The 21,290-nt window shown below is 31.1% G+C and overlaps 1 protein-coding gene and 1 long non-coding RNA gene across 2 annotated transcripts in view; both read right to left on the reverse strand.

Moving 5' to 3' along the window:
• Positions 1-1,539: 1,539 nt before the first annotated feature.
• Positions 1,540-3,453, reverse strand: LOC145331553 (uncharacterized). The gene is made up of 2 exons (XR_013883781.1): positions 3,305-3,453; positions 1,540-1,780 (listed from the first exon to the last, which is right to left on the reverse strand). It is a non-coding gene; the product is annotated as an uncharacterized LOC145331553 (long non-coding RNA).
• A 275-nt stretch (positions 3,454-3,728) lies between these two features.
• Cand1 (Cullin-associated and neddylation-dissociated 1) overlaps positions 3,729-21,290 on the reverse strand; it is a 58,806-nt gene continuing 41,244 nt past the window's right edge. The window contains exons 35-39 of the mRNA XM_080176265.1: positions 17,165-17,304; positions 11,196-11,296; positions 4,457-4,502; positions 4,173-4,287; positions 3,729-3,904 (exon numbers count right to left, since the gene is read on the reverse strand). Coding sequence (XP_080032391.1) covers positions 11,218-11,296; positions 17,165-17,304 — 219 coding nt within the window. The 3' untranslated portion in view covers positions 3,729-3,904; positions 4,173-4,287; positions 4,457-4,502; positions 11,196-11,217. The remainder of the gene's footprint in view (positions 3,905-4,172; positions 4,288-4,456; positions 4,503-11,195; positions 11,297-17,164; positions 17,305-21,290) is intronic.

The raw sequence follows: 21,290 nt of genomic DNA on the forward strand, positions 1-21,290 counted from the left end.
CATCTCTATTTAGCCAACAGCAATATCTGAACTTGAACTCAAAATGAAAGTATTTATACAAAACCGTGGACAGTTGCAGAAATGGATTTATTATTACTTGAATCTTACATCATATTATCATGTTCTAATAAAGTGAAAAATGTGGCTGGCTAAAATAACGTCACATGACACCATCCACCCCCTACCCTCCTACTAGAAGATCTGAGTTCTATCATAAAAATCATAAAAAGTTATGTTCTTAATCCCTTATATATGTATAACTATAAACAATATAAAAGAAATATTAGACATCAGAGATGGGTTTTCGCGACATTATTTCTTTTGAAACCCCATGAATATGGTCTTTAATCCACTTTAGGGACTGTTCATTTAAGCTAACATATTAATTCTTTACACAATAAAACAATTGAATATTAATTGCAGCTATTGTAAGAACACTTTCCAAAATGAACGTAGATTGATTAGTAGAGAATATTTCAAAGCTAAATAAATATACTCTCTCTGTAGAGATATTAATTTTCAATTAATTCAAACTTTCAGGGAGAAGGATATGACAAGAGCTGAGCTGTTATCTCATTTCCAAAATAGCTTTGAAACCGATTAATATCCGCTGGATAAGAAATGGTTCTCAGCCATATTGATATATCATGTATAGCATCGAATTACAGAAAATTTTTAACGACAATTAAGGTGTAAATATCAAAATTAACACCAGTTTTGTCAGCCCGGGCTTTCGTCCGCTCAGAACAGACAAATTGGTCTTTATCTTATAATTCTAATATCCGCGGAAAGCTGTCTTTAAATAAGATGCAATAATTAAATAATAGAGTCCCTATTTTTTCCTGTCTAGAACCTTAGGTTTCCTGTTGCCCTCTTGGGCTACCCAAAACTCAATATAACCTTACCAGACTAAGGGGGATGGGGGGTAATGCAACCATCTCGTAATCAGTGAGCAAATGGCACTTAGAATTCAAATTAGTCACGAAACCTATCTCCACATAATACTTTTTGTCGCTCAAAAACCTTATCAAAGGGTTCTAGTCGGTAGCTGTTGGTACTAGAAATTTTAAAAATGGTTATTGCTATCATTTAACATGAAGTAAACCAAAAATATGTTTTTAAAAGTTGATTTCTACGTAATTAATGACAAATTTGCCCTGAAAATAGGCAAAAAACGGCTAATCGGCTGAGCCGCCAGCCGTGACTTCCAACTTTTTGTTCGAATTAGGGAAAATAAACCTACCAAGGGTTACTCATGCAAAATTTTTAGATCGAAATTCTAATTCTAAGTGCCATTTGCTCACTGATTGCGAGATGGTTGCATTTACCCCCCCCCCCTTTATAAACGAAAAACTAACCCCCCCTCTCCATTATTTTCAATGCATTTCAAAATGTAAGATGGTTTCTGTCATAGAATGTGCACTTAGAGGGAAACCACTGTAATTTCATTAGAAAGATCTTTCTAGAAAACGAAACTAATTCGGTTCTACTTTACGTGCCAATTACGTTTAGAAAATTACAGTAGAAAAAAACAATTAAAAATTTTATCAACGAATTTTTATTGACTATAGTAGTATTTATATAAAGGAAAAAAATACATCACATAATAATTTTTATTAAAAATATAACGCACAAGAGAAAATAGGTTAAAAAAATAAGTGCAGGGTTGTTGGAAATTATTAATTTTATTACGAGCCATGACAACGGGATTATAATAAATGAAACTGACTGCCAAAAAAACTGGTTTTACTGGCCGTTAGTTTGAATATGTTATGGAGATCTTAATAGATGAAATTAAAATATTATTATCATATGCATTTAAGAATCATTTTTTGTTTTTTTCTTTTTAAAATATCATAAAAAATGCAAATAGATGTACAGGGAAAATATTTATTAATTCTAATCATTTTATGTTTGATTATCTTTGATGTCACTTTAACACCCATTTCCCTTCGTTCTTAACTCGATATTACATGAATTTTCCACGGATAAAAAATTAACGTAGGAGTGGACAATCAATTGTAAATCATATAGTTCCTTAAGTTCTGTTTGTATAAAAACTTTAGTTACTTTTTTTTCTTGATTGATTGGTTCATATTAGCCTTGTGTAAACTTTTCAACCTGTAATTTAAATCTATAGAACGGGGTATTTTGCTTATCTACATAAGAAATATCTTAGTTTTTAAAATATTTTCATTTATTTAAGTAAAAAATCCCTCTTGTAATAATCTTTTAGTGTTCACTATTTTTATATTTTTATGCAACTTTGGACAATTTGTCTTTTTAGGAGTTTAGTTAATTTTTTAACATGCAACGTTTGGATAGGGAGATAACTTTTAACATTCTAATCATATTATTTTTTGTGAAAAATTTAAGAATCAATATTACAAACATCTCCATTCTCAGACAGCTTTCCGCGAATATTAAAATAAAAAAATTAAGATTAAAATCAGTTTTGTAAGCCGAATATCCGGACTAACAAAACTGGTATTAATTCTATTATTTTTATTCTAATATTCGTAGAAAATTGTCTTTAATACGATGCTAAACACGATTTTTCATTATGGCTAAGAGCCGGTTCATGCTAGAATTTTTCCCCAGAAAACCTCACCGCCTTCCCTGTTATGTGTACTGCAACTAAGGTCAGGAATACAGGGTTATTACAATGGAGGGTATTTTCATCTTCTCTGAATTAAAATACAAAATTCAGAGTTCAGATAATATAAATACATTTTATACTACACTTTTCTTTCCTTAATTTCCATGTTTGGTATAAAAAGGAGAATTTTACACAAAAAATATTTTTTACGTCCATTGTCAAATCCTCGCCTCCCTGACAAAGATGCATATTATAAAGCCCAACATTAATCAACTCAAAACTCTAACATTATAGGGATAGGGCAAATTAAGATAACTATTTCTACAAAGAGAGTCATTTTTTTGCGTACTTTCTGTAAAGTTAAATTGTTCTTTATATATATACCAAATGTATATATATGAAAGGTTCATAATTAAGAACAGTTTGACTTAACAAGCGCATTTGACTAAATACTAAAACACAACTTTTCGGAAAATACGCGAAAAGTATGACCCTCTTTTAAAAATGATGTAAATATTTAAAGGACATTCATATAAAACCTGAAGAAAAAACAATCACAACATTTTGTTTCAATAATGAATTCCCTAATAATAACAATCAATGTAGACAAAAAAAAGTTATCTTAAGATGCAATATCCTTGCGCGTTCCTGGCTATATTGTATCATTAAAAACATTTTTTAGATTCTTAGATGCATTAATTTCACTTAAAATTAGATATTCAACTTAAATTTTTGAAGTAAATAATAAATATTTAGTGAAAAAATATTGAGAAAAATCTTCCAATGTAATATCACTCCCTGAAACTTACATCAAATTGTAATCATGGCTACAAATACATTTTTAAGATAAAAAACTTCACTCAGGATTTTTAGTTTATTTTTGTTCTTTTCAGGGTGTAAAAATCAAAGGATAGTCATAACAATTCTAAAAAACGTAGCAAAGGACAGGCCATTATCTATTTGAGTTATATAATATTTGTTTTATACTTGAATTCTCCCCCCACACCCCACAAAAAAGGTAAACTTCCGGAAAAAATATTGAAAATTTAGAGTTATAACTACCAGAAAGCTTAACACGAACATTATATAACCAATTTTTACACCCCTAAAAAGAATCGTGAAAAATAACCTTATACAAATAAATCACATTTTTCATTAATTTTACAATTACGATAAAATACTAATTTTAATAATTAAGATACATAAATTAAATTGTTAAAAACGAACGAATTTTTTTTTATAGTTGAGATAAATGTTATTTCACATAATGTTTAATTTAAATATGTTAGATTTAAATACGGCAGGCTTTTTAATAATAAAATATCAATATCCGAAAAAATTAAAAGTATCAAATAATAATAAGACTCTTTATTGCTAACGTGGCTTCTCTATAAGCCTAATGATAGAGACTGCTATCATTGCAATAAAGCTTATTTAAAGAATTAAACTAAAAAGTAAAAAATTGTTATTTTTTATATTGTTATTGCTACGCTTCTCATGGGTACAATTACCAATGTTAAAATAATTTTAAAAAAATGTTTTCATACATACAAAATTATTAAAAAGCCTGTACATTTAATTTGAAACTTAAAAATGTTTTTTTTGTTGTTGTTGTTTAAGTGTGAGTTTGCTTAAATATAGAAGAGCGTTGTTGTATGTATACTGGATCTGTTGAACAATCATCTTCTCTGAAAAGTAGAATAGAATTAAATTAATGTAAATTAAATATCCCCTTTTACCCTCACCAACCCTAAAATAATAATCCCGGCTTCGAAACTGTCAATGTGCAAATGGATTTTTTTTTAATTTTTTAGTGGGGTTGGGGTTGTTACTTATTTTTTAAGTTCAAGTTGTTACCTTTTTCTTTTGTTTCCCTTGCTGGACTCAACGGCCATACCGTGCCCTAAAATATATATATACACATCTAATAGGGATTTTATAAACAGTTGTCCGCAAAGATGAAAATAACAATCCTATTATGATTCTTATATACAGACAAAATCCGGCTTGTATTAAGCAAAATTTAATTTACTAAAATTACTGTTTAATGTACAATATTTTCTTTATGGAGGAGTATTTTTTTCAGGGGCGATTTCTCTTGGGAGAGCGGAGGTACTAACCCTTCATATAATTACTAGCGGCTTCGCCCCTAGCCTCTAGGGGCTTTGCCCCAAGAGGTAATTAAAGAAAAAAAATTAATTTTAAATAATTAAAAAAAAATTAAGGCGGGATTTTTTTCATTTTTGGGGGGGTTGAGGGTGTCCCCCCCCCCCAAAAAAAAAATAGCCTAAAACCACCACAGGACCAGTAGGTATATTCCCTGAAGAGTAGAATCCGATCGGTTCAGTTGTTACCGAGATCTTAAGGGACGGACAGACAGACGGACGAACAGACATCATTATACTTTGTATTATAGATAAACTATCCATACACCTGTAATAAATTCACTGTAAAAGAAAACCATATGGGTCCAGTGCAGTTGTTAGCGAGTTCCTTCGGTACAAACACACAAATACGACATCCTATTACTTTTATACAATGATTATCCAGAATTGATTAAGGGACATATTAACACAGTGAATAGGACATGTGTTAACATATTGAGAATCTTTGCTCTTAACAAGTTAATAAAACTACAAGATTCCTACATCAATCAAATCTGGCGAGAAAAAAAACTTTATCTAAGTTTGTTAAATCAGGGACGGGGCACCTGGCGAAAAACTTTTCTGCCAGTAATTTCCTGACATAAAATCTTACTGTACAACTACAAATGCAAGTGTTATAGAAAAAAACAATACAACAAATCTTAATTTTGACTGACTGCAGAGTTGTATGCAAAACTATTTCCTTTTGTGCTATATACCCGGAGAGAGAGAGGGGACAATGGGCTGTTTATTACACTAGTCTCCAAAGTTTCATAATAACGTTTTCTTATTCGTAGGCTTAACAACTTTGGGGACTTTTACTGAATTTTGATTGGTTGGTTTATTTAGTTAGGTGTTCAAACGAATCAATCACTAATTTTATTTTACAGAGGGGTTAATTTTGTGTGTCATCATTGGGTAAGTACATCAATTCATTAGACATTGTCTTATCCCTTTAGATCCCTGTGCCTAAGTTTGTATGAAAGTCTTTCTCTAACAAATGCAGATTTAACAGGAACAACACGATAAGTTTATAGAAACCACATTTAATTAAAGCTTGGCTGTAATTAACAGGTCCCATTCCTTATAATTCCTTTAATGTAAGTTTTAGTTAGATTTTTTTGTAAAGCTAAAGATCTCGAAAAATGCTGGTCCGAATAGATTGTACTTTTACAGGGATCTTAATAAATGTCTCGGGGTGGGATTAAAGCTATTTTTCTTAACTCCCTTCCCTCTTATATAGGCTAGGGGCGGAGCAACTAGGGCTGTTTTAAAGGGAGAAGTCAGCCATCATCAGCAGCTAGGACTTTATATAATGAGAAAAAAGAACAATGTCACTTTATAAAAAAATGCGGTTTTAATCTTTACTTATCCTATTTTCCTAAAATTAAACTTAATGCAACAACCCTTTTATATCTAACTAATAAATTCAAAAATTTTCCCTATGCTACTAAACATTTTCTAGATTTCTTAATCTTTATCTTAATATACCTCGATTTTGAAATAATATTTTAAAAACCAAAAAGGCTTATTTTCATTTGTACGTATTATTTTGCTTTCATTTTTACAAATTGAATCTAACATTTATGGGAAGCGTAGGTAACATTACAAGTACACAAAATAAAAGTCTAGCTTTAGATCTTGAAGACAATAAGAAACCATACTTTGATTTTATAATATAACTGCCTACGTCTTTGGTTTTTGACAAAAGTAAAAGATTTGTAGGTGTGTTTGTATGTGTTTTAATTAAAAATAAGAAAACAAGAAGTGAGGTAGGACTGAAACAGTAAAGAAAAGTAAAAAATATAAAGTTTGCTTTAAGAGTGGCTTTGCCATAAAAAATTATGGATCAAAAGTCAGGTTTGATGCTATTTAATTTAACTAAAAGTAAAGGCGGCAAAATGTTTCCTGCATTACATTGATAAACAAGCAGCTACTCTTTAATTTACATACAAGAATTTTGTAAGGTTTGTGGGGGAATTGGTACAGAAGGGTAAGGAGAAATGAGAAAACAATTATGACGTTATCCCTAAAAGCAAAGTGTACATTTCTCAAAACTAAAACTTTAGTATTGTAGGTCTCAAGCCATATATAAAAAAAAATAATATCATACAAGGATTAAAATTCATAGGATCAAAGCTATACTTTACGTCTCAAGAATGAACGTACGTATAAAAACACTTGTAGAATAGACTACTTTGGTTGTAAGAGATAAAAAGATTTATTAAATCAAAACCTCTCTATATTATTATTTATTTATGCAAGCTGCGCTTTCATTTAACTAAGATATTATTGTTTGTAAATTTTCTCTAGGTTATCAAATATTGTCATCGTTATTTGAGACGAAATTCAGCTTATTATGCAGTTGGCTTTAAACAAACAAGGATGGTAACATCCATAAAAGCAAAGCACTAAAGTCAGAAGGAAGGACAAATGAAAATGAACTCTAGTAGTGTCAGAACTTACCTAATTAACAGAAAATTAATTTGAAAGTCTAAACAAAATTGTACATATAATGAGGGTCATTTCTTTGCGTATTTTCGTAAAGGTTGATGTTTCAAGACTTTAGAATAGGAGTAATTTTTTATTATTTTCTTCTTTATTTTGAATATAACCTAAAAATAGTACTGAGATAATTTAGACTTTATCCTTAATTAGCTAAAAGAAGCAAAAGGAAAACCTATATTTACAGGGATATTGCATTTAAAGATTTATTTCTTTTTAAGTAAAGAATCAAATAGGCCCTGCGATGGTTTTAGGTTTTTTTGTTTATAGATTTAAACTATAGAATGGTTTAGGCGATTTTTATGCCTATCTGAATAGAGAGCCTCTAGATGCTAGGGGCGCAGCAGCTAGTATTCTATTACTCCCCCTCCTCATTTTTTTTACTTTTTCTTTTTAATGAAATTCAATATTTAGGGGGAGGTCGACTTCCTTCTACCTCTTACCTTTTTTAATTTATCTCTCCATGTATGAGGTTTAAGATATAATGTATCCTTATATTGATTTTATCATGCAACTCAAGCAAGACTTAGATAAGGAATAGTTATTTATCGCATCGTATTACAGACAGCTTTCTGCGGATATTAAAATTAAAAATTACAATATTAAAACCAGTTTTTTTAGCCCCGAGGGGCCAAAGGCACGGGCTATTATTATTTGTAATTCTAACATGCCTTTGCCTAAATTAATGAAAAGGTCGGACGGACCAACTCTGATCATAGAAAAAGCTTCGCTTGTGAAAATCATCTTTAAATGTAGAGTAATATTATCAATTGTGGTGATATTTTATTTTGTTCATTAGTATCGCCGCAAAAAAAATACCCTAATTTTTTAGTAGCTGCGCTAATGAAAATCAACTTTGTTTTGCTAGATAATTATCCTTGTTAGCAACTCTATGACTAACCAATTATGAATTATTAATTAGGCCATGTGCAGTTTCGTATCAAGGGATTAAAAGCAGCAATTTTCTTATATAATGGACGTAAAAATAAGTGAAAAAAATTAAGATTATTTAGGTAAATACAGAAAATATCTATTCTAAAGTAACTATCAGAAGCCAACTCGAACAACATACGTCCTTTCAAAGAGAAGTCTTTTTTTAAAATGACAGAGTTCTAAAGGTTTAAGAAAAATTGATGTATTGTACGTACATTATCAATTACGGAAAACTTAGGTAATTACTCCTTTTGTAGACTTCAACTACCCTATCAATCCTTAGTAAAAATACCCAAACTTTTAAAGCCACTAAATGGGAGAATGTGCCTATAAAACTTGGGGGTAACAGAGTAATTTACAGCCTAATGTCCGCTCCCTCCCAAGAAATTAAATAAAAATTCATCATTATTATAATTCTTTGCATGTGTTGTTCTAAGAAATAATACAATAGCCTTTAAATTGAAGCACATCCCCATGATTGATGCACAAAATTACCTATTCTGTAGATTACACAATTAGTGGTTAAAACATTTGAACACTGAACTTAATGAACCAGCCAATCAAAATTCAAAAAAAAGTTCATAAAGTTTTTGAGTCAGACAATCAGAGAACGTGCTTATTAGACTTTGGGTACCAGCGTAATTTGTATGTGATGTTCTCTATAGTGAAGTAGCTTCATTATGTGTACTTGGCGTGAAATAGAAAAAATGTTGAAATTACACTGAATTGCTACAATTAGGATTTCATATACACACATAAATATTCCCAGGTGTCAATACATTGTTGCACATAAACATTTCATGTTTAACACTTTATGTAACTAATAGCGGCTACGTACCTAGATTTTTTTATTTTGAATTTAAGATACCTCCCAAAAACTTAGTTTAAAACCTTCTCTGGACCTATAAGAAGCTTCACTGTAAAGGAGAACCGAATTTGTTCAGCGGTTAAGAAAATCCTTCGCTAGAAATAAAAAAATTAATTGAAAAACTTTGGTATTATCCTCTTAGAATCTTTTTTTCAATTTTGCCTGCCTAGCCGCAGCGCTCGGCTCCCTAGCCTATAACCTAACCTAACCTAAACTAAAATAGTTGTTCGTTGTTAATGTCGGGGGGTACTCAAATTTTCAAAATTGAAAAAAAAGAGGAAAACGCCAAAACTTTTTCATGGGTTTGCAAAAAGTAGGAGCGCTTGCTTAACACAAAGGTCTTTAAGAAAAAATAATGATTAGCCAGTTCTATTAAAACACCTAAATACCTTGGCCCCACTTAAAGTGTTTCTACCTACAGGACAAAAGTACCAAATAAGATGAGATGCGCCAATATAAATATTATCCTAAGAAGTTTTACATTGTTTCCAGTGTGGCTTCGAAATTTATTAATATCCGCTGGATTAAAACAGTTTCACGGCCATATTAGAAAATCATGTTTAGCATCGTATTACAGACAATTTTACACGAATAAAAATAAAAATCATAGAATTAATACCAGTTTTGTTAGCCCGGGCGTTCGGCCCATCGGTGCTAACAAAACCGGTTTAAATCTTATATTTTTTCATTGAAGTATCAACAGAAAGCTGTCTGAAATACAATGCGATAAATAAGTATTCTAATATTTGCAGGTAGCTTAAACATTATTTAATCTTGCCTAACCTAACCCATCCAAGTATTCTAAAGGACATTTAAAAACATTATTCAAAGCTCAATTTCTACTACATAGGTACTTTTTTTCTTCTAAAATTTAAAAGTTAATTTACTCTTTTACGTTTATGAGGAAACACCAGCATTACTGAAGCTGAGATTTAAGTGCTTTACTAGTTATACAGTCTAGAAAAGGACATTTGTGTAAATATGTAGCGCATCTATAGTTGTTACAAAAAAAGGATATTTATATGCAAAATCAGCGCAACTATAATGTAGTTAAGTTAGAAACCACTTATGTAAATTTCCAATGATGTTAGACAAAATTACGACATCTGTATATTAGAGTTATTCGTAAAAAATTTCAACATAACTATATTTTGGAAATAACCAATCAAAATTGACTAAAAGTACCCAAAGTTTTGAGCCAATAATGTTTAAGTTATAAAACTTTGGGTTCCAATGTAATTTACAGGCAAATGTTTCTTCCCTCCTCGGAATGGAGCTAACATAATAACCTAAAAAATGCCTTTAAAACATATACACTTTTCAAAGAGACTGACTAACGAACAAGACTTACAGAATAGCTTTAGTACTAAATTTGGAACTAGCCCTCTATTTCAATTCTTTATTGTCTAGATTTGAGACACAGTTAGATAGAAAAAGCAATAAAATAGTGTAAAATTAATTTAGTAGAATCTAAATGTTTATTGTAAACCTAACATATTGAAAAACTTAAAATTAATGTTACTACAAGAATAAGACTAAGGGTTCAATTTTAAATTCTTAGTTAAAGTAGAGGTTATGCCTAAAAAACCGGCATATCTCTCTACAAAACCTATTGTATACCTAAAGTAGTAAAGTTTTTTTTAATCTGTAGCTTAAGATTTTGATAACAACTGAATCAATTGGGTTATCTATTTTAAGGAAGCTTCACATTGGTCCTGGATAGTTTTAGGATAATCTTACTTTTAGATTTAATTCTTAGGGTGGTTTTAGGCTAGTTTCTTCCCTTTCCAACCCTTTTAAATATAAAACCCCTATTCGCTTGTAATGTTATACGGTAGCACAACTATGTACTCTACAATGAACTAACACCTGCATAATTTTTAGATTTAATTCTTGGTTTTTGACTATTTTCTTCCCAACTCTACCTCTTTGATTATAGAACCCCTATATGCTAAGACGCAGCCGCTAGTGATGTTACAAAGTAACACAACTATTTAACTTCAAACAGGTTGCTTCGCTCCTAACCTCCAAGAGAGGTCAGGAAAAACGCCTAAAACTACCACAAGTCCGGTACAAATTAACAGACATCCTGTTACTTTAACATAAGGATATTAAGTAGCACAACTACTCTACAATGAAGTTATACCTGCATCACGGCGGCCACCCCTTCAACTGGTCTCCATAGAGTTGGAGTCCCCATTGTCTCTCTGGATAGACTCAAAGAGGATGGTCAAATCAGGTGTGGATCTGAAATATTTACAAAGTTAAATTTTTAGACTTTATAAAAGCATTTGATGTTGGATAAATATAAAATATGGGCTTAACAAATTAACCCTCCCGCAATTACATCTAACTATTTCATTGGCGTCAGCTGAATTAATGAACGCTTTTATGACTTTGAGTGCATTTAACTGTGGACGACTAGCATTTACTTAGTCGTAGTAGACCTTCAATTCCCAAGAAAAACTCTATCTACCGATACAAAAATTAAGGCTAAAAATAATGGTTTTTAGCTGCTCCATTTCTATACCTTATTTCCCTCGTTTATGTTTTCAAAAATGCTACTTCCGTCTCCCCATTTCTCTTAGCGTATATGAAGGGCTCACCTGGCATAGCAGTAGTAGAAACCATTTTTAATCTTTAGTTATGAGGCGATGTTAAGCCGAAATTCGAACCTATCACATCCCCGATGACAAGCTAATGTGCTAAGCGTTTAGCCACGGTAGCAGGTTATAATAAATGCAGGGTTAGATATGTTTCTTTCCTGTGATTGTACTTAACTGTACTTTATACTTTATGCTTAGCAATAGACATAATGCAGAAGAACAGACTACATCTAGTTTATTATTTATTTTCTATTTGTAACATTACAATGTATAACTTGGCTCTTGAATTTATTTCAAAGTGTATTTGTATTGTTTAACAAAGATGAAATTATCCAGAAGAAGTGTTATTTATTGCGTCGTAATGTAGACAGTTTTCGAGGCGCCGAAGGCCCAGGCTAACAAACCTGGTATTAATCTCATGATTTCTCACTATGGCTGAGAACTGATCATTTGTAAAATATTTTTTAGACAATGAACGAATAGTTGTGTATTCGCCCAATTATAACAAAATTGCCCTTTTTGTAGAAGGCGGAAAAGTTTTAACATTATATTTACAACACAATAAATACTAACTACTATTGTTTTTAGAGTAGCTTCGCTACAACAAAAAAAAAATAAAATAAAAGTTCTGTGTCTAGTCTTCTTACCATTCAATATTCATACTTTTACAAATCAAATTTACATTCTTATCTACAACTTATATTTGCCATTCTAACACATGGGGGGACTTTTTATATTTTATATTGATATGTGTCCAGAAGAAGCGCAACAATAATAATATTATGACCTTTTTTGGTAAAAAAAATGTAAGATGTGTATTATATAATAAAAAATCTTTTGTTCAGTGGGTACCCTTTCAAAACCGATTAATAAGAACCGGTTATAACCCATATTGAAATATCATGTATAACATGTTAATAGAGACAATTTTCTACGAAAATTTAAATGAAAATCCTAAAATTAATACCATTTTGTTAGTTTGGTCCTTCGGCCCCTCGGGGCTACCAAAGGTGGGTTCAATATTATTTTTGTTCCTTTTAATATCTGCTTAAAGCTGTCTATAGTACGATGCGATAATTAAATATAAAAATGTTCATTAATCAACAAGTATAGCTATAAGTTTCAGGTGATGTATTATATTAAACTTTTAAAACCCTGATTAAAGAATTACTACCTACGATTTTAATGAAATGTATAGTCAAAAGGCTCCAAAAAAAGATTAAAAGTAAGATTCCTTAAAATAACAACAACAGAAATAATAAGTAGCGTAGACATTTCGAGGAAAAAAAGTTTATAGATCTTTAAAGACATAACAACATGCGTTATTTTTTTAGTAGCGAAGCTACTCTATAATTCACTTTGTCCGTCCGTCCGTCCGTCCGTCCGTCCGTCAGTCAGTCCGTCAGTCAGTCCGTAACGCTATGGGGGAAATGGGATTTACTCAGCTCCTATAAAAGATAGAATGCTGAAATTTTTTGACAACATTCCCATCAGTAAGGAGCACAATTAACTATAAAACATCATTGGCGTTCGGACCGATTTTTAGCAGGTTTTAGGCTATTTTTATATTTTTCACATTTTTCTCCATATCTTCAGTGTTTATGGTCCGATTTTCAAATTTTTTTCAGTTACAGATATCAAAATTAAATTTCCCGTCGTTTAAAGGAACAACCATGAAGGCCAGACTGCCTTTTTAGCAGGTTTTAGGCTATTTTTATATTTTTCACATTTTTCTCCATATCTTCAGTGTTTATGGTCCGATTTTCAAAATTTTTTCAGTTATAGATATCAAAATTAAATTTCCCGTCTTTTAAAGAAAACAATCATGACGGCCAGACTGCCTTTTTAGCAGGTTTTAGGCTGTTTTTTATATATTTATCATTTTTCTCCATATCTTCAGTGTTTATAGTCTGATTTTCAAAATTTTTCAGTTATAGATATCAAAATTAAATTTCCCGTCTTTTAAACAAAATAACCATGACGGCCAGACTGCCTTTTTGGCAGGTTTTAGACTATTTTTATACATTTAACACTTTTTTCCATATCTTAAGTGTATATGTTCCGATTTTCCAATTTTTTTAAGTTAAGGATTTAAAAATTAAATTTTTTGTCGTTTTAATAAAACAACAATGACGGCCAGACTCCCTTTTATCAGGTTTTTGGCTATTTTTATATGTTTTACATATTTACCCATATCTTTGTTTATTTTGATGCAATTTTCAAACTTTTATGGGATATCAGTATCAAAATAATTTTTCCCATTGTTATGAGCATCTTTAATATAATTTACTTTGACCATCGTCATCATGCAAAATAAAACAAGGTTTCATGTTTATTTTATCCAATAAATCTATTCTTGATTTTAGTAAAAACCTTTTAAATCTACCTGTACGTATTACCATCGACGATTTTTTGTGCTTCGCTACTTATGGATGTTGTCATCCTTGTTATGAATATAAGAGAGGATGAAGAGAAAAGAAGGAACTAATATCTTGTTTATTATTAGCATGACATTGTACATAACATTTTCATTTTAATGGCCTATTATTTACCTCATACATTCATTTGCAAAAGAAAAGAATTATTATTTAAACCTACATTTTGATCATATCATTTATACGACGGAAAGGTTTTTTTAACGCTACTAATAGAGAAGAGGCAAGACGTAACCACTGCACTGGGTTTTTACAACCTATCCAAAACAAAAATAATCGGAGGTGGATTCTTAAAAAACTTTTTGACTCACTACCTCACTAAAATTAGTGAGCCTCGCTAAAAAAAATTGTGAAAAATCCTCAAAAATCACATAAAAAATAACAAAAACTGAATAAAATCATAAGTGTTATTAACATAAGATTTTGTTTAATTTTTGTAGATTTCTAAAGCGATTTTTGAAGATTTTTCACAAATTTTTTTTGCGAGCCTCACTAATTTTAGTGAGGGAATAGGCCAACAAGTTTTCTAAGAATCCACCTTAGGTTTTTTTGGGGGGTGGGGTTATGGGCTAACAACCCTAGCCATCAGAGGAAATTCAGCCGTTTGCAAGTAAGCAGCTAAGAATATTAACAAAAATACAATCTTCCGTATTATCAACTTGGTTTTCCTTGTATTCTATTCAAAAAGCATTTCCAATATCCGTATGACAATAAAATAACCCTTTAGAAAACATAATACCACAAGAAAAAACAATTTGGACATCAATAACCAATACTAAAATATTATGAATATCTTACATATTATCTATCCTACTATATAAAGTAGTACGGTTTTTTCCTTGGAGCTTAATATTTCAATAAATACAGAAACGATTGAATTTTTAAAAAGGAAAGCCTCATATATCATATGTCCTGAGATGGTTTTAAGCCCTTTTTTTCAATCTACGAATACAGACCCTTAATGCTTGGAGTGCCGCCAATAGCCTATAAAACAAAGTATAGCGATATCTGTCTGAATATCTAAAGCTAAAGATCTTATACACAGCTAAACCGATCTAAAACAAGGATGACAACATCCATAAATAGCGAAGCACAAAAAATTGTTGATGGGAATACGTAGAAGTGTATTTGTTAAAATCAAGAATAGATTTATTGGAGAAAATAAACACGAAATCTTGTTTTATTTTGTATGATGAAGACGGTTAAAGTAAATTACATACTAGATGCACATAACAATAGGAAAAAATATTTTGAAACTGTTATTGCAAAAGTTTTAAAATTGGACCAAAATACCAAAGATATGGGGAAATATGTCAAACATATAAAAATAGCCAAAAACTTGCTAAAAGGCAGTTTGGACGCCATTGTTTCTTTTCTTAAAACGCCAGAAATTTAATTTTAATATCTTTAACTGAATTTTTTTTGAAAATTGGACCATAAACACCAAAGATATGGGTAAAAATGTGAAAATATAAAAATAGCCAAAAACCTGCAAAAAGGTAGTCTGACCGCCATTGATGTGTTCTTGAAACGAAAGGAAATTTAATTTTGATATCTTTAAATGAAAAAATTTCGAAAATCGGACCATAAACACCAAAGATATGGGAAAAAATGTGAAAAATATAAAAATAGCCAAAAACCTGCAAAAAGGCAGTCTGACCGTCATTGTTGTTTTCTTCAAATGACGGAAAATTTAATTTTGATATCTTTAACTGAAAAAATTTTGAAAATCGGACCATAAACACCAAAGCTATGGGGAAAATTTGGAAAATATAAAAAATAGCCTAAAACCTGCTAAAAAGCAGTCCGACCGCCATTAATGTTTTATAGTTAATTGTGCTCCTTCATGATAGGAATGTTGTCAAAAAATTTCAGCTCTATATCTTTTGTAGGAGCCGAGAAAATCACGTTTCCCCCAATTCATTAATTACGGACGGACAGACAGACGGACATTGTGAATTATAGAGTAGCTTCGCTACTAAAAAGAACCCTCCCAAAAATTATTGGGAGGGGGGGGGGCCGGGGGGGAGGAAGTCCTGGGGACAAAATAGAAAATAATATGATAATACTATTAAATCAAAATATCTTATTTTTTCAAACATGCCTTCAACTAAGGGATCTAAAGGGACGATGGCCGATAACTTGATGTACATCCCCAATGATGACATTGTCTTAAGAAGCAGGACTTCTGATAAAATAAACTTAATCCATGACGACATGATGTAAATGTTGTAAATCCACAAAATGATATACAAATTAACCTTTCCCGTAATTTAAAATTATTGGCTAAAAAAAAGTTAAGACACTATTGATATGAACCAATCAATGATGAATAGGATTAACCAAAGTTTTTTAGCCAACGAATGACGAAACGGTTTAATAAAGTTTGAGTACAAGTATAATTTACGGTACAATCCCCCCCCCCCCATTCTACCACAACTTTAAAAGGATAAGCCATTATTAGGATCGTACAAAATATTGATCACTATTGCTGCACACTCACAGTGCAAGAAACAAATATTTTTGTAGACCAAATCTTATCCATGAATAGAAACTAATAATTGGGTGCATAATAACCATGAGATTAGTGAGAAAAACAAATATAATCCTTTATTACTATACTAGTTACCTCACCCTCTACTATATTCATTTTCTGATATATTTTTGTTCCTTATCAACTCACAAATTTTGAATACACATCGGAACTAACTATTTATACAAATTGTAATGTTTAATACCTAATCTTTTAATTTAATTCCTTATTATGATTATTTAACTTAGGTTAATTTTAATTTGCAATTGAAGGATTATTTACCAGTGTATAAACTCATTAAGTAAACTTCATGGGAGGGAGAGGACAATGGATAACTCAAAATATTCCCCTTGTACAGTATGAATTAGTTGTAGCCTATAATAGCTTTATGTATTCTTGAGAGAGGGCACTAGAATATAGCAGATCTTAAAAACGTTGATTCTAAAAGCTGTATTTTGATTATCAAAGGTAGAGGAAAGATAAATAATTTACTCCATATGGCCCATCGCTATTTCTACGCTAGAAAAACAAAAGTTCTCACCTAATTTGAGTGATAAGATCTCCGAGTTGTGGATGTTTGTCAGCCCCGGGGACACTGAGTAGCGCAGCAATGGCGCGCATAGCGCTGCGCTTCAGCTCATCCTGCTTCTCATACTCTTGCTTCACACTGTTTGCCTTCACCTACAATAGTATAATCGATGTAGAATATACGTGGTTTTTATGAGTCTAGTGATGGCAATCCGTCGAATTTTTGGGCCGGATTCGGATTTTTGAAGAATCCGTCAAAAAAAGTGGCGGATTCCGGATTCTTATTTTTGGCGGATTCCGGATTCTGATTCCGGATTCAAGCAATATTTTAAAAGGATTTTTAAATTTCTAAAAAAAATTAAGTGCTACATATGTCCTAAAAATCAATGTTCTTGGTGTTCTCTATAATTCACTTCCGAGAATCGAACCAGGTTTTAAAAGATATTATATATAATGATGAAAATCTTTGCCTTCAAAGAGGAGGGGTTGAAAGAAAAAACTAAAGACGCTAATTTTAGCCTACCAAATAAAAATCCGGAATCCGCTATTAAAAAACGGATTCCGGATCCGGATTCCAAAAATGGTCAAAAATTGGGCGAATTCCGGATCCGGATTGCCAACCCTAATTATGACAGTAGAAAAGTTGTCGTCCATTTTCCCTTGGCTGTAGGTCAGGCCGTTCATCCAGTAGGAGGGGAGGGGATGGGGGAGATCATTATTTTAGCCCACTAGAAGGTTCATTTTAATAGTGAACAAGAAAATCTGGTGCAAGATCCAAGTACCTATTAATAAATCTATTAATATTATGCTTTGATTATGTTTTTGTATTGATTAATCTGGACATCCAGGATACACCACGAGATTTTGGTTTATTTCTAATCAAAAACTTGCTTAAGAAGTTTTTATTACGAGTTAAAACGTCCTTTAACCAATATCTTCTTTGATACCACAACTCTTGTCAGAAAGTCATAATTGTGTATGTTATTGAGTTATGCCTGTTTTTTGCTAGTGCATAACCCCTATTCTTAAAAATTATGTCGTGCACCTGACATAGCAGCAGAAAGAATAATTTAAATGTCTTAAGTAACGATGCGGTGTTTTGGACTCATCACATACGAGACAACGTGCGGGTGTAGTAGGTGTTACACCACAGTCGTGGGATTTGTATTGACTACAGTGTTCTAATGAAAAAGGGACGAATTCAATCCAAAGTATCATTGTTGCTGTTTTAATTGAAGTGTATTTGTGCACAAGAAAAATATGTTCCACCTTCCACAACAATAGCTGACTTCCGAGCTAAAACAACTGTTTATTGGAAATCTTAACTAATAAAAAAACACCTTAGAGTTTATCAATTATAATACATCTTATTACATCTTAGGTAAGCTTTACAGTGCTCTCGTAATGGTTTTAGGCTATTCTATTTTGAGATTTAAGTCTTGGGATTGTTTACAGCTATTTTTCTAGCCACTCTGCCTATTTGATACTGAAGAGCCCCTAGATGCTAGGGGCGTACCATTGGTATAACGTAACATAAAATAGAATCCGTAGGTAATAGTACGCTAACTGGGTTAGCTGGATATAAAATTATTAAATAGTTCTGGGAGCTAGTTTCTTGAATATTTCACTAGTTTCAGGAAATACAATCTCTTAAAAGGAAACCTCATCTGTTAAGAGTGTACAAAAAATACTACAACATTTTTTGTAATAGGTGCTAGCTTGAGTAACATCCAACCAAATATAAAGAGATATTTACTATGCATTATATCAAGTTGCCTAGATTTACAAGGACCAAGGCATTCCCTATAAATCTTATGTAGCAGCAATAAATGTATAGATGTATATTATGCAAACAACTATCTGGCCTAAGTTTTGAAGACCCTTTTCGTCTGCTAGCAAATTATTTTTATAGGGACTTGGCTGTGTTTAGTATTCAACGTTATTAGCTGATTTCAAAGACCTAATAAAAAATCGGAACATTCCCAGACAAAGAAGGTAATTTTTTTTTCGCCAAATTCCGTTAAGTTGGGTGCAAGCTTCCAGTCAAATGCGCTTATTAGGTCAAACTGATCTTAATTATAACCTAACTTAAATATTTGCTATTCTGTATTCACACTCCACCTTTATAACCCTCATAAATATGATGTCGTGTTGATAAACATCATATATGAAAACACCAACGGTATGGATGCAAATTCTGAAAACACTAAAATTTTAAGTTATGAGCTTATTTTTAAAGATATCGAGCTGATTTTTTAAATGAAACCTTTTATTACATAGATGAGTTGATTAGCCATCTCATATTTTATTTTTGCACTTTACTTCTAGGGGCTTGTAAGCTCAAAACTTATAAATTTGTATTTTGGGGGGTTGTTTTACCCCAAAAGCCCCTAGAAAATCATTTATTCCCTCGGGTAAAAATATTCATTCCTAAACAAAAAAAACTGGATAGGAATATATCCCATTTCCTATAACTGTACAAACTCCACCCCCCCCCCCTTTCTTTTATTGGTATGTAAATATTTTAACAATTATGGCTATTGGATGGTTTTTTACTAATTTGAAAATAAATTTGATTTAATTGACAAAAAGATGTGTAAGAATATTTTATTATTTTCAGAATTTATATCTTTGTCTTGGAAAAAGATAGGGTTGCAAAATATTAAAATTTTCAAAATGTTTACGAAGTAATGGTATACAAACAAGACTTTACTAAAATATGTATGTAGCTGTTAAAAAAAAGTTGGCAGTTAGCAAGACAACTATGTTTACTTTTGTATACCCTTCTAATCAACTAGCATATAAGTCAATGTTTTTGTTTTAATAATTCAATTATGTAATTTTGTATGTCATGTTCAATTTACGTTTTAGATTAGTCTATAGATTTGTGTCTACCAATTATAAAAATCTAACACTAAAATCAGTGTAAATAAAGCTTTATGGCTCGCCTTCATCCACAATCAAATATGTTTAAGGATAACTTTTGAAAAACCTGAACGTGGTTTCAGAAAAATGCCATGGATTGCCATCCATGATAGTATTATTTTTAATTTTCTAGTTTCGCACAGTTGTAAAAAGTATTCCATTCATTATATTTAATTTGTGTAGTGAGAAATATATATATTAGTTTTCTTCAGTTACTTTACATATTTCCATAACCTGATATACCTTTACACTGTTCATTAATTTCAACCAATTTTTTTAAATCTTGCGATAGTGAAACTCAGATATAATTGAATATATTAGTTCTAAAAACTTGCTCTTTGAAAAGATTTGATTTGGAAAAATTTGATGTTAAATGCTTTATTTAAGTCTAAAAAAACACAAATTAATGCTTAATTTCTTCGTAAGTCATCATAAAAGTCATAGCTTAAGCTATATAAGTTATAGCTTAAGCTATAAAAAAAAACAGTTTCACTATGATATTTTTATCATGGTGTTTTTTGCTGTTGGATATAAACACTGAGATACAGCTCTGAATATGATGGGAGAAAAATATGAGAAGAATGCTTCCATATACAGGGTGTTTTTTTTTAATAAGACAAAAATATTACTTAATTTAACCCACTTGCCATTGACAGAAGTTAATGATCTATATCTTAATTTCTTCATTGGGTTGGGGAGTTTTGTATAAGAAAAAAATACTTAGAGATTTTCAACAAATTATCCCTTAAAAACCGGTTTTTCCAAAGTACCTATTTTTGGAAGATTTTTGGATCATGACAAATTTAAAGGGTGTGCAAAAATGCATACATTTTTAAAAATCAAATTGCACAGCTTGTGTTAATAGTAGAAAAATGCTATGCATACCGTTAGAATCGTCATAAACTCTAGTTTTTGGAAATATATGTTTCATAATTATGCTATTTGTAGTATAGAAGCTACGTTGGAAAATGTGCGAAAGGTTGAAAAGTTTTAAGTCAGTTGGGACATTTTACCACGTAGCTCCTGAACTATGCGTAGTACAGAAATAGTTCTTTAATATCTAGAAACCTGAGTTTATGACGATTCTAACGGTGTGCATAACATTTTTCTACTATTAACACAAGCTGCACAATTTAAATTTTTATAAAGTATGCATTTTTGCACACCCTTTAAATTTGTCATGATCCAAAATTCTTCCAAAAATAGGTACTTTT

Source organism: Acartia tonsa, chromosome 11, assembly GCF_053477335.1.
Source record: "Acartia tonsa isolate MP-2025a chromosome 11, ASM5347733v1, whole genome shotgun sequence".
Lineage (NCBI taxonomy): Eukaryota > Metazoa > Arthropoda > Copepoda > Calanoida > Acartiidae > Acartia > Acartia tonsa.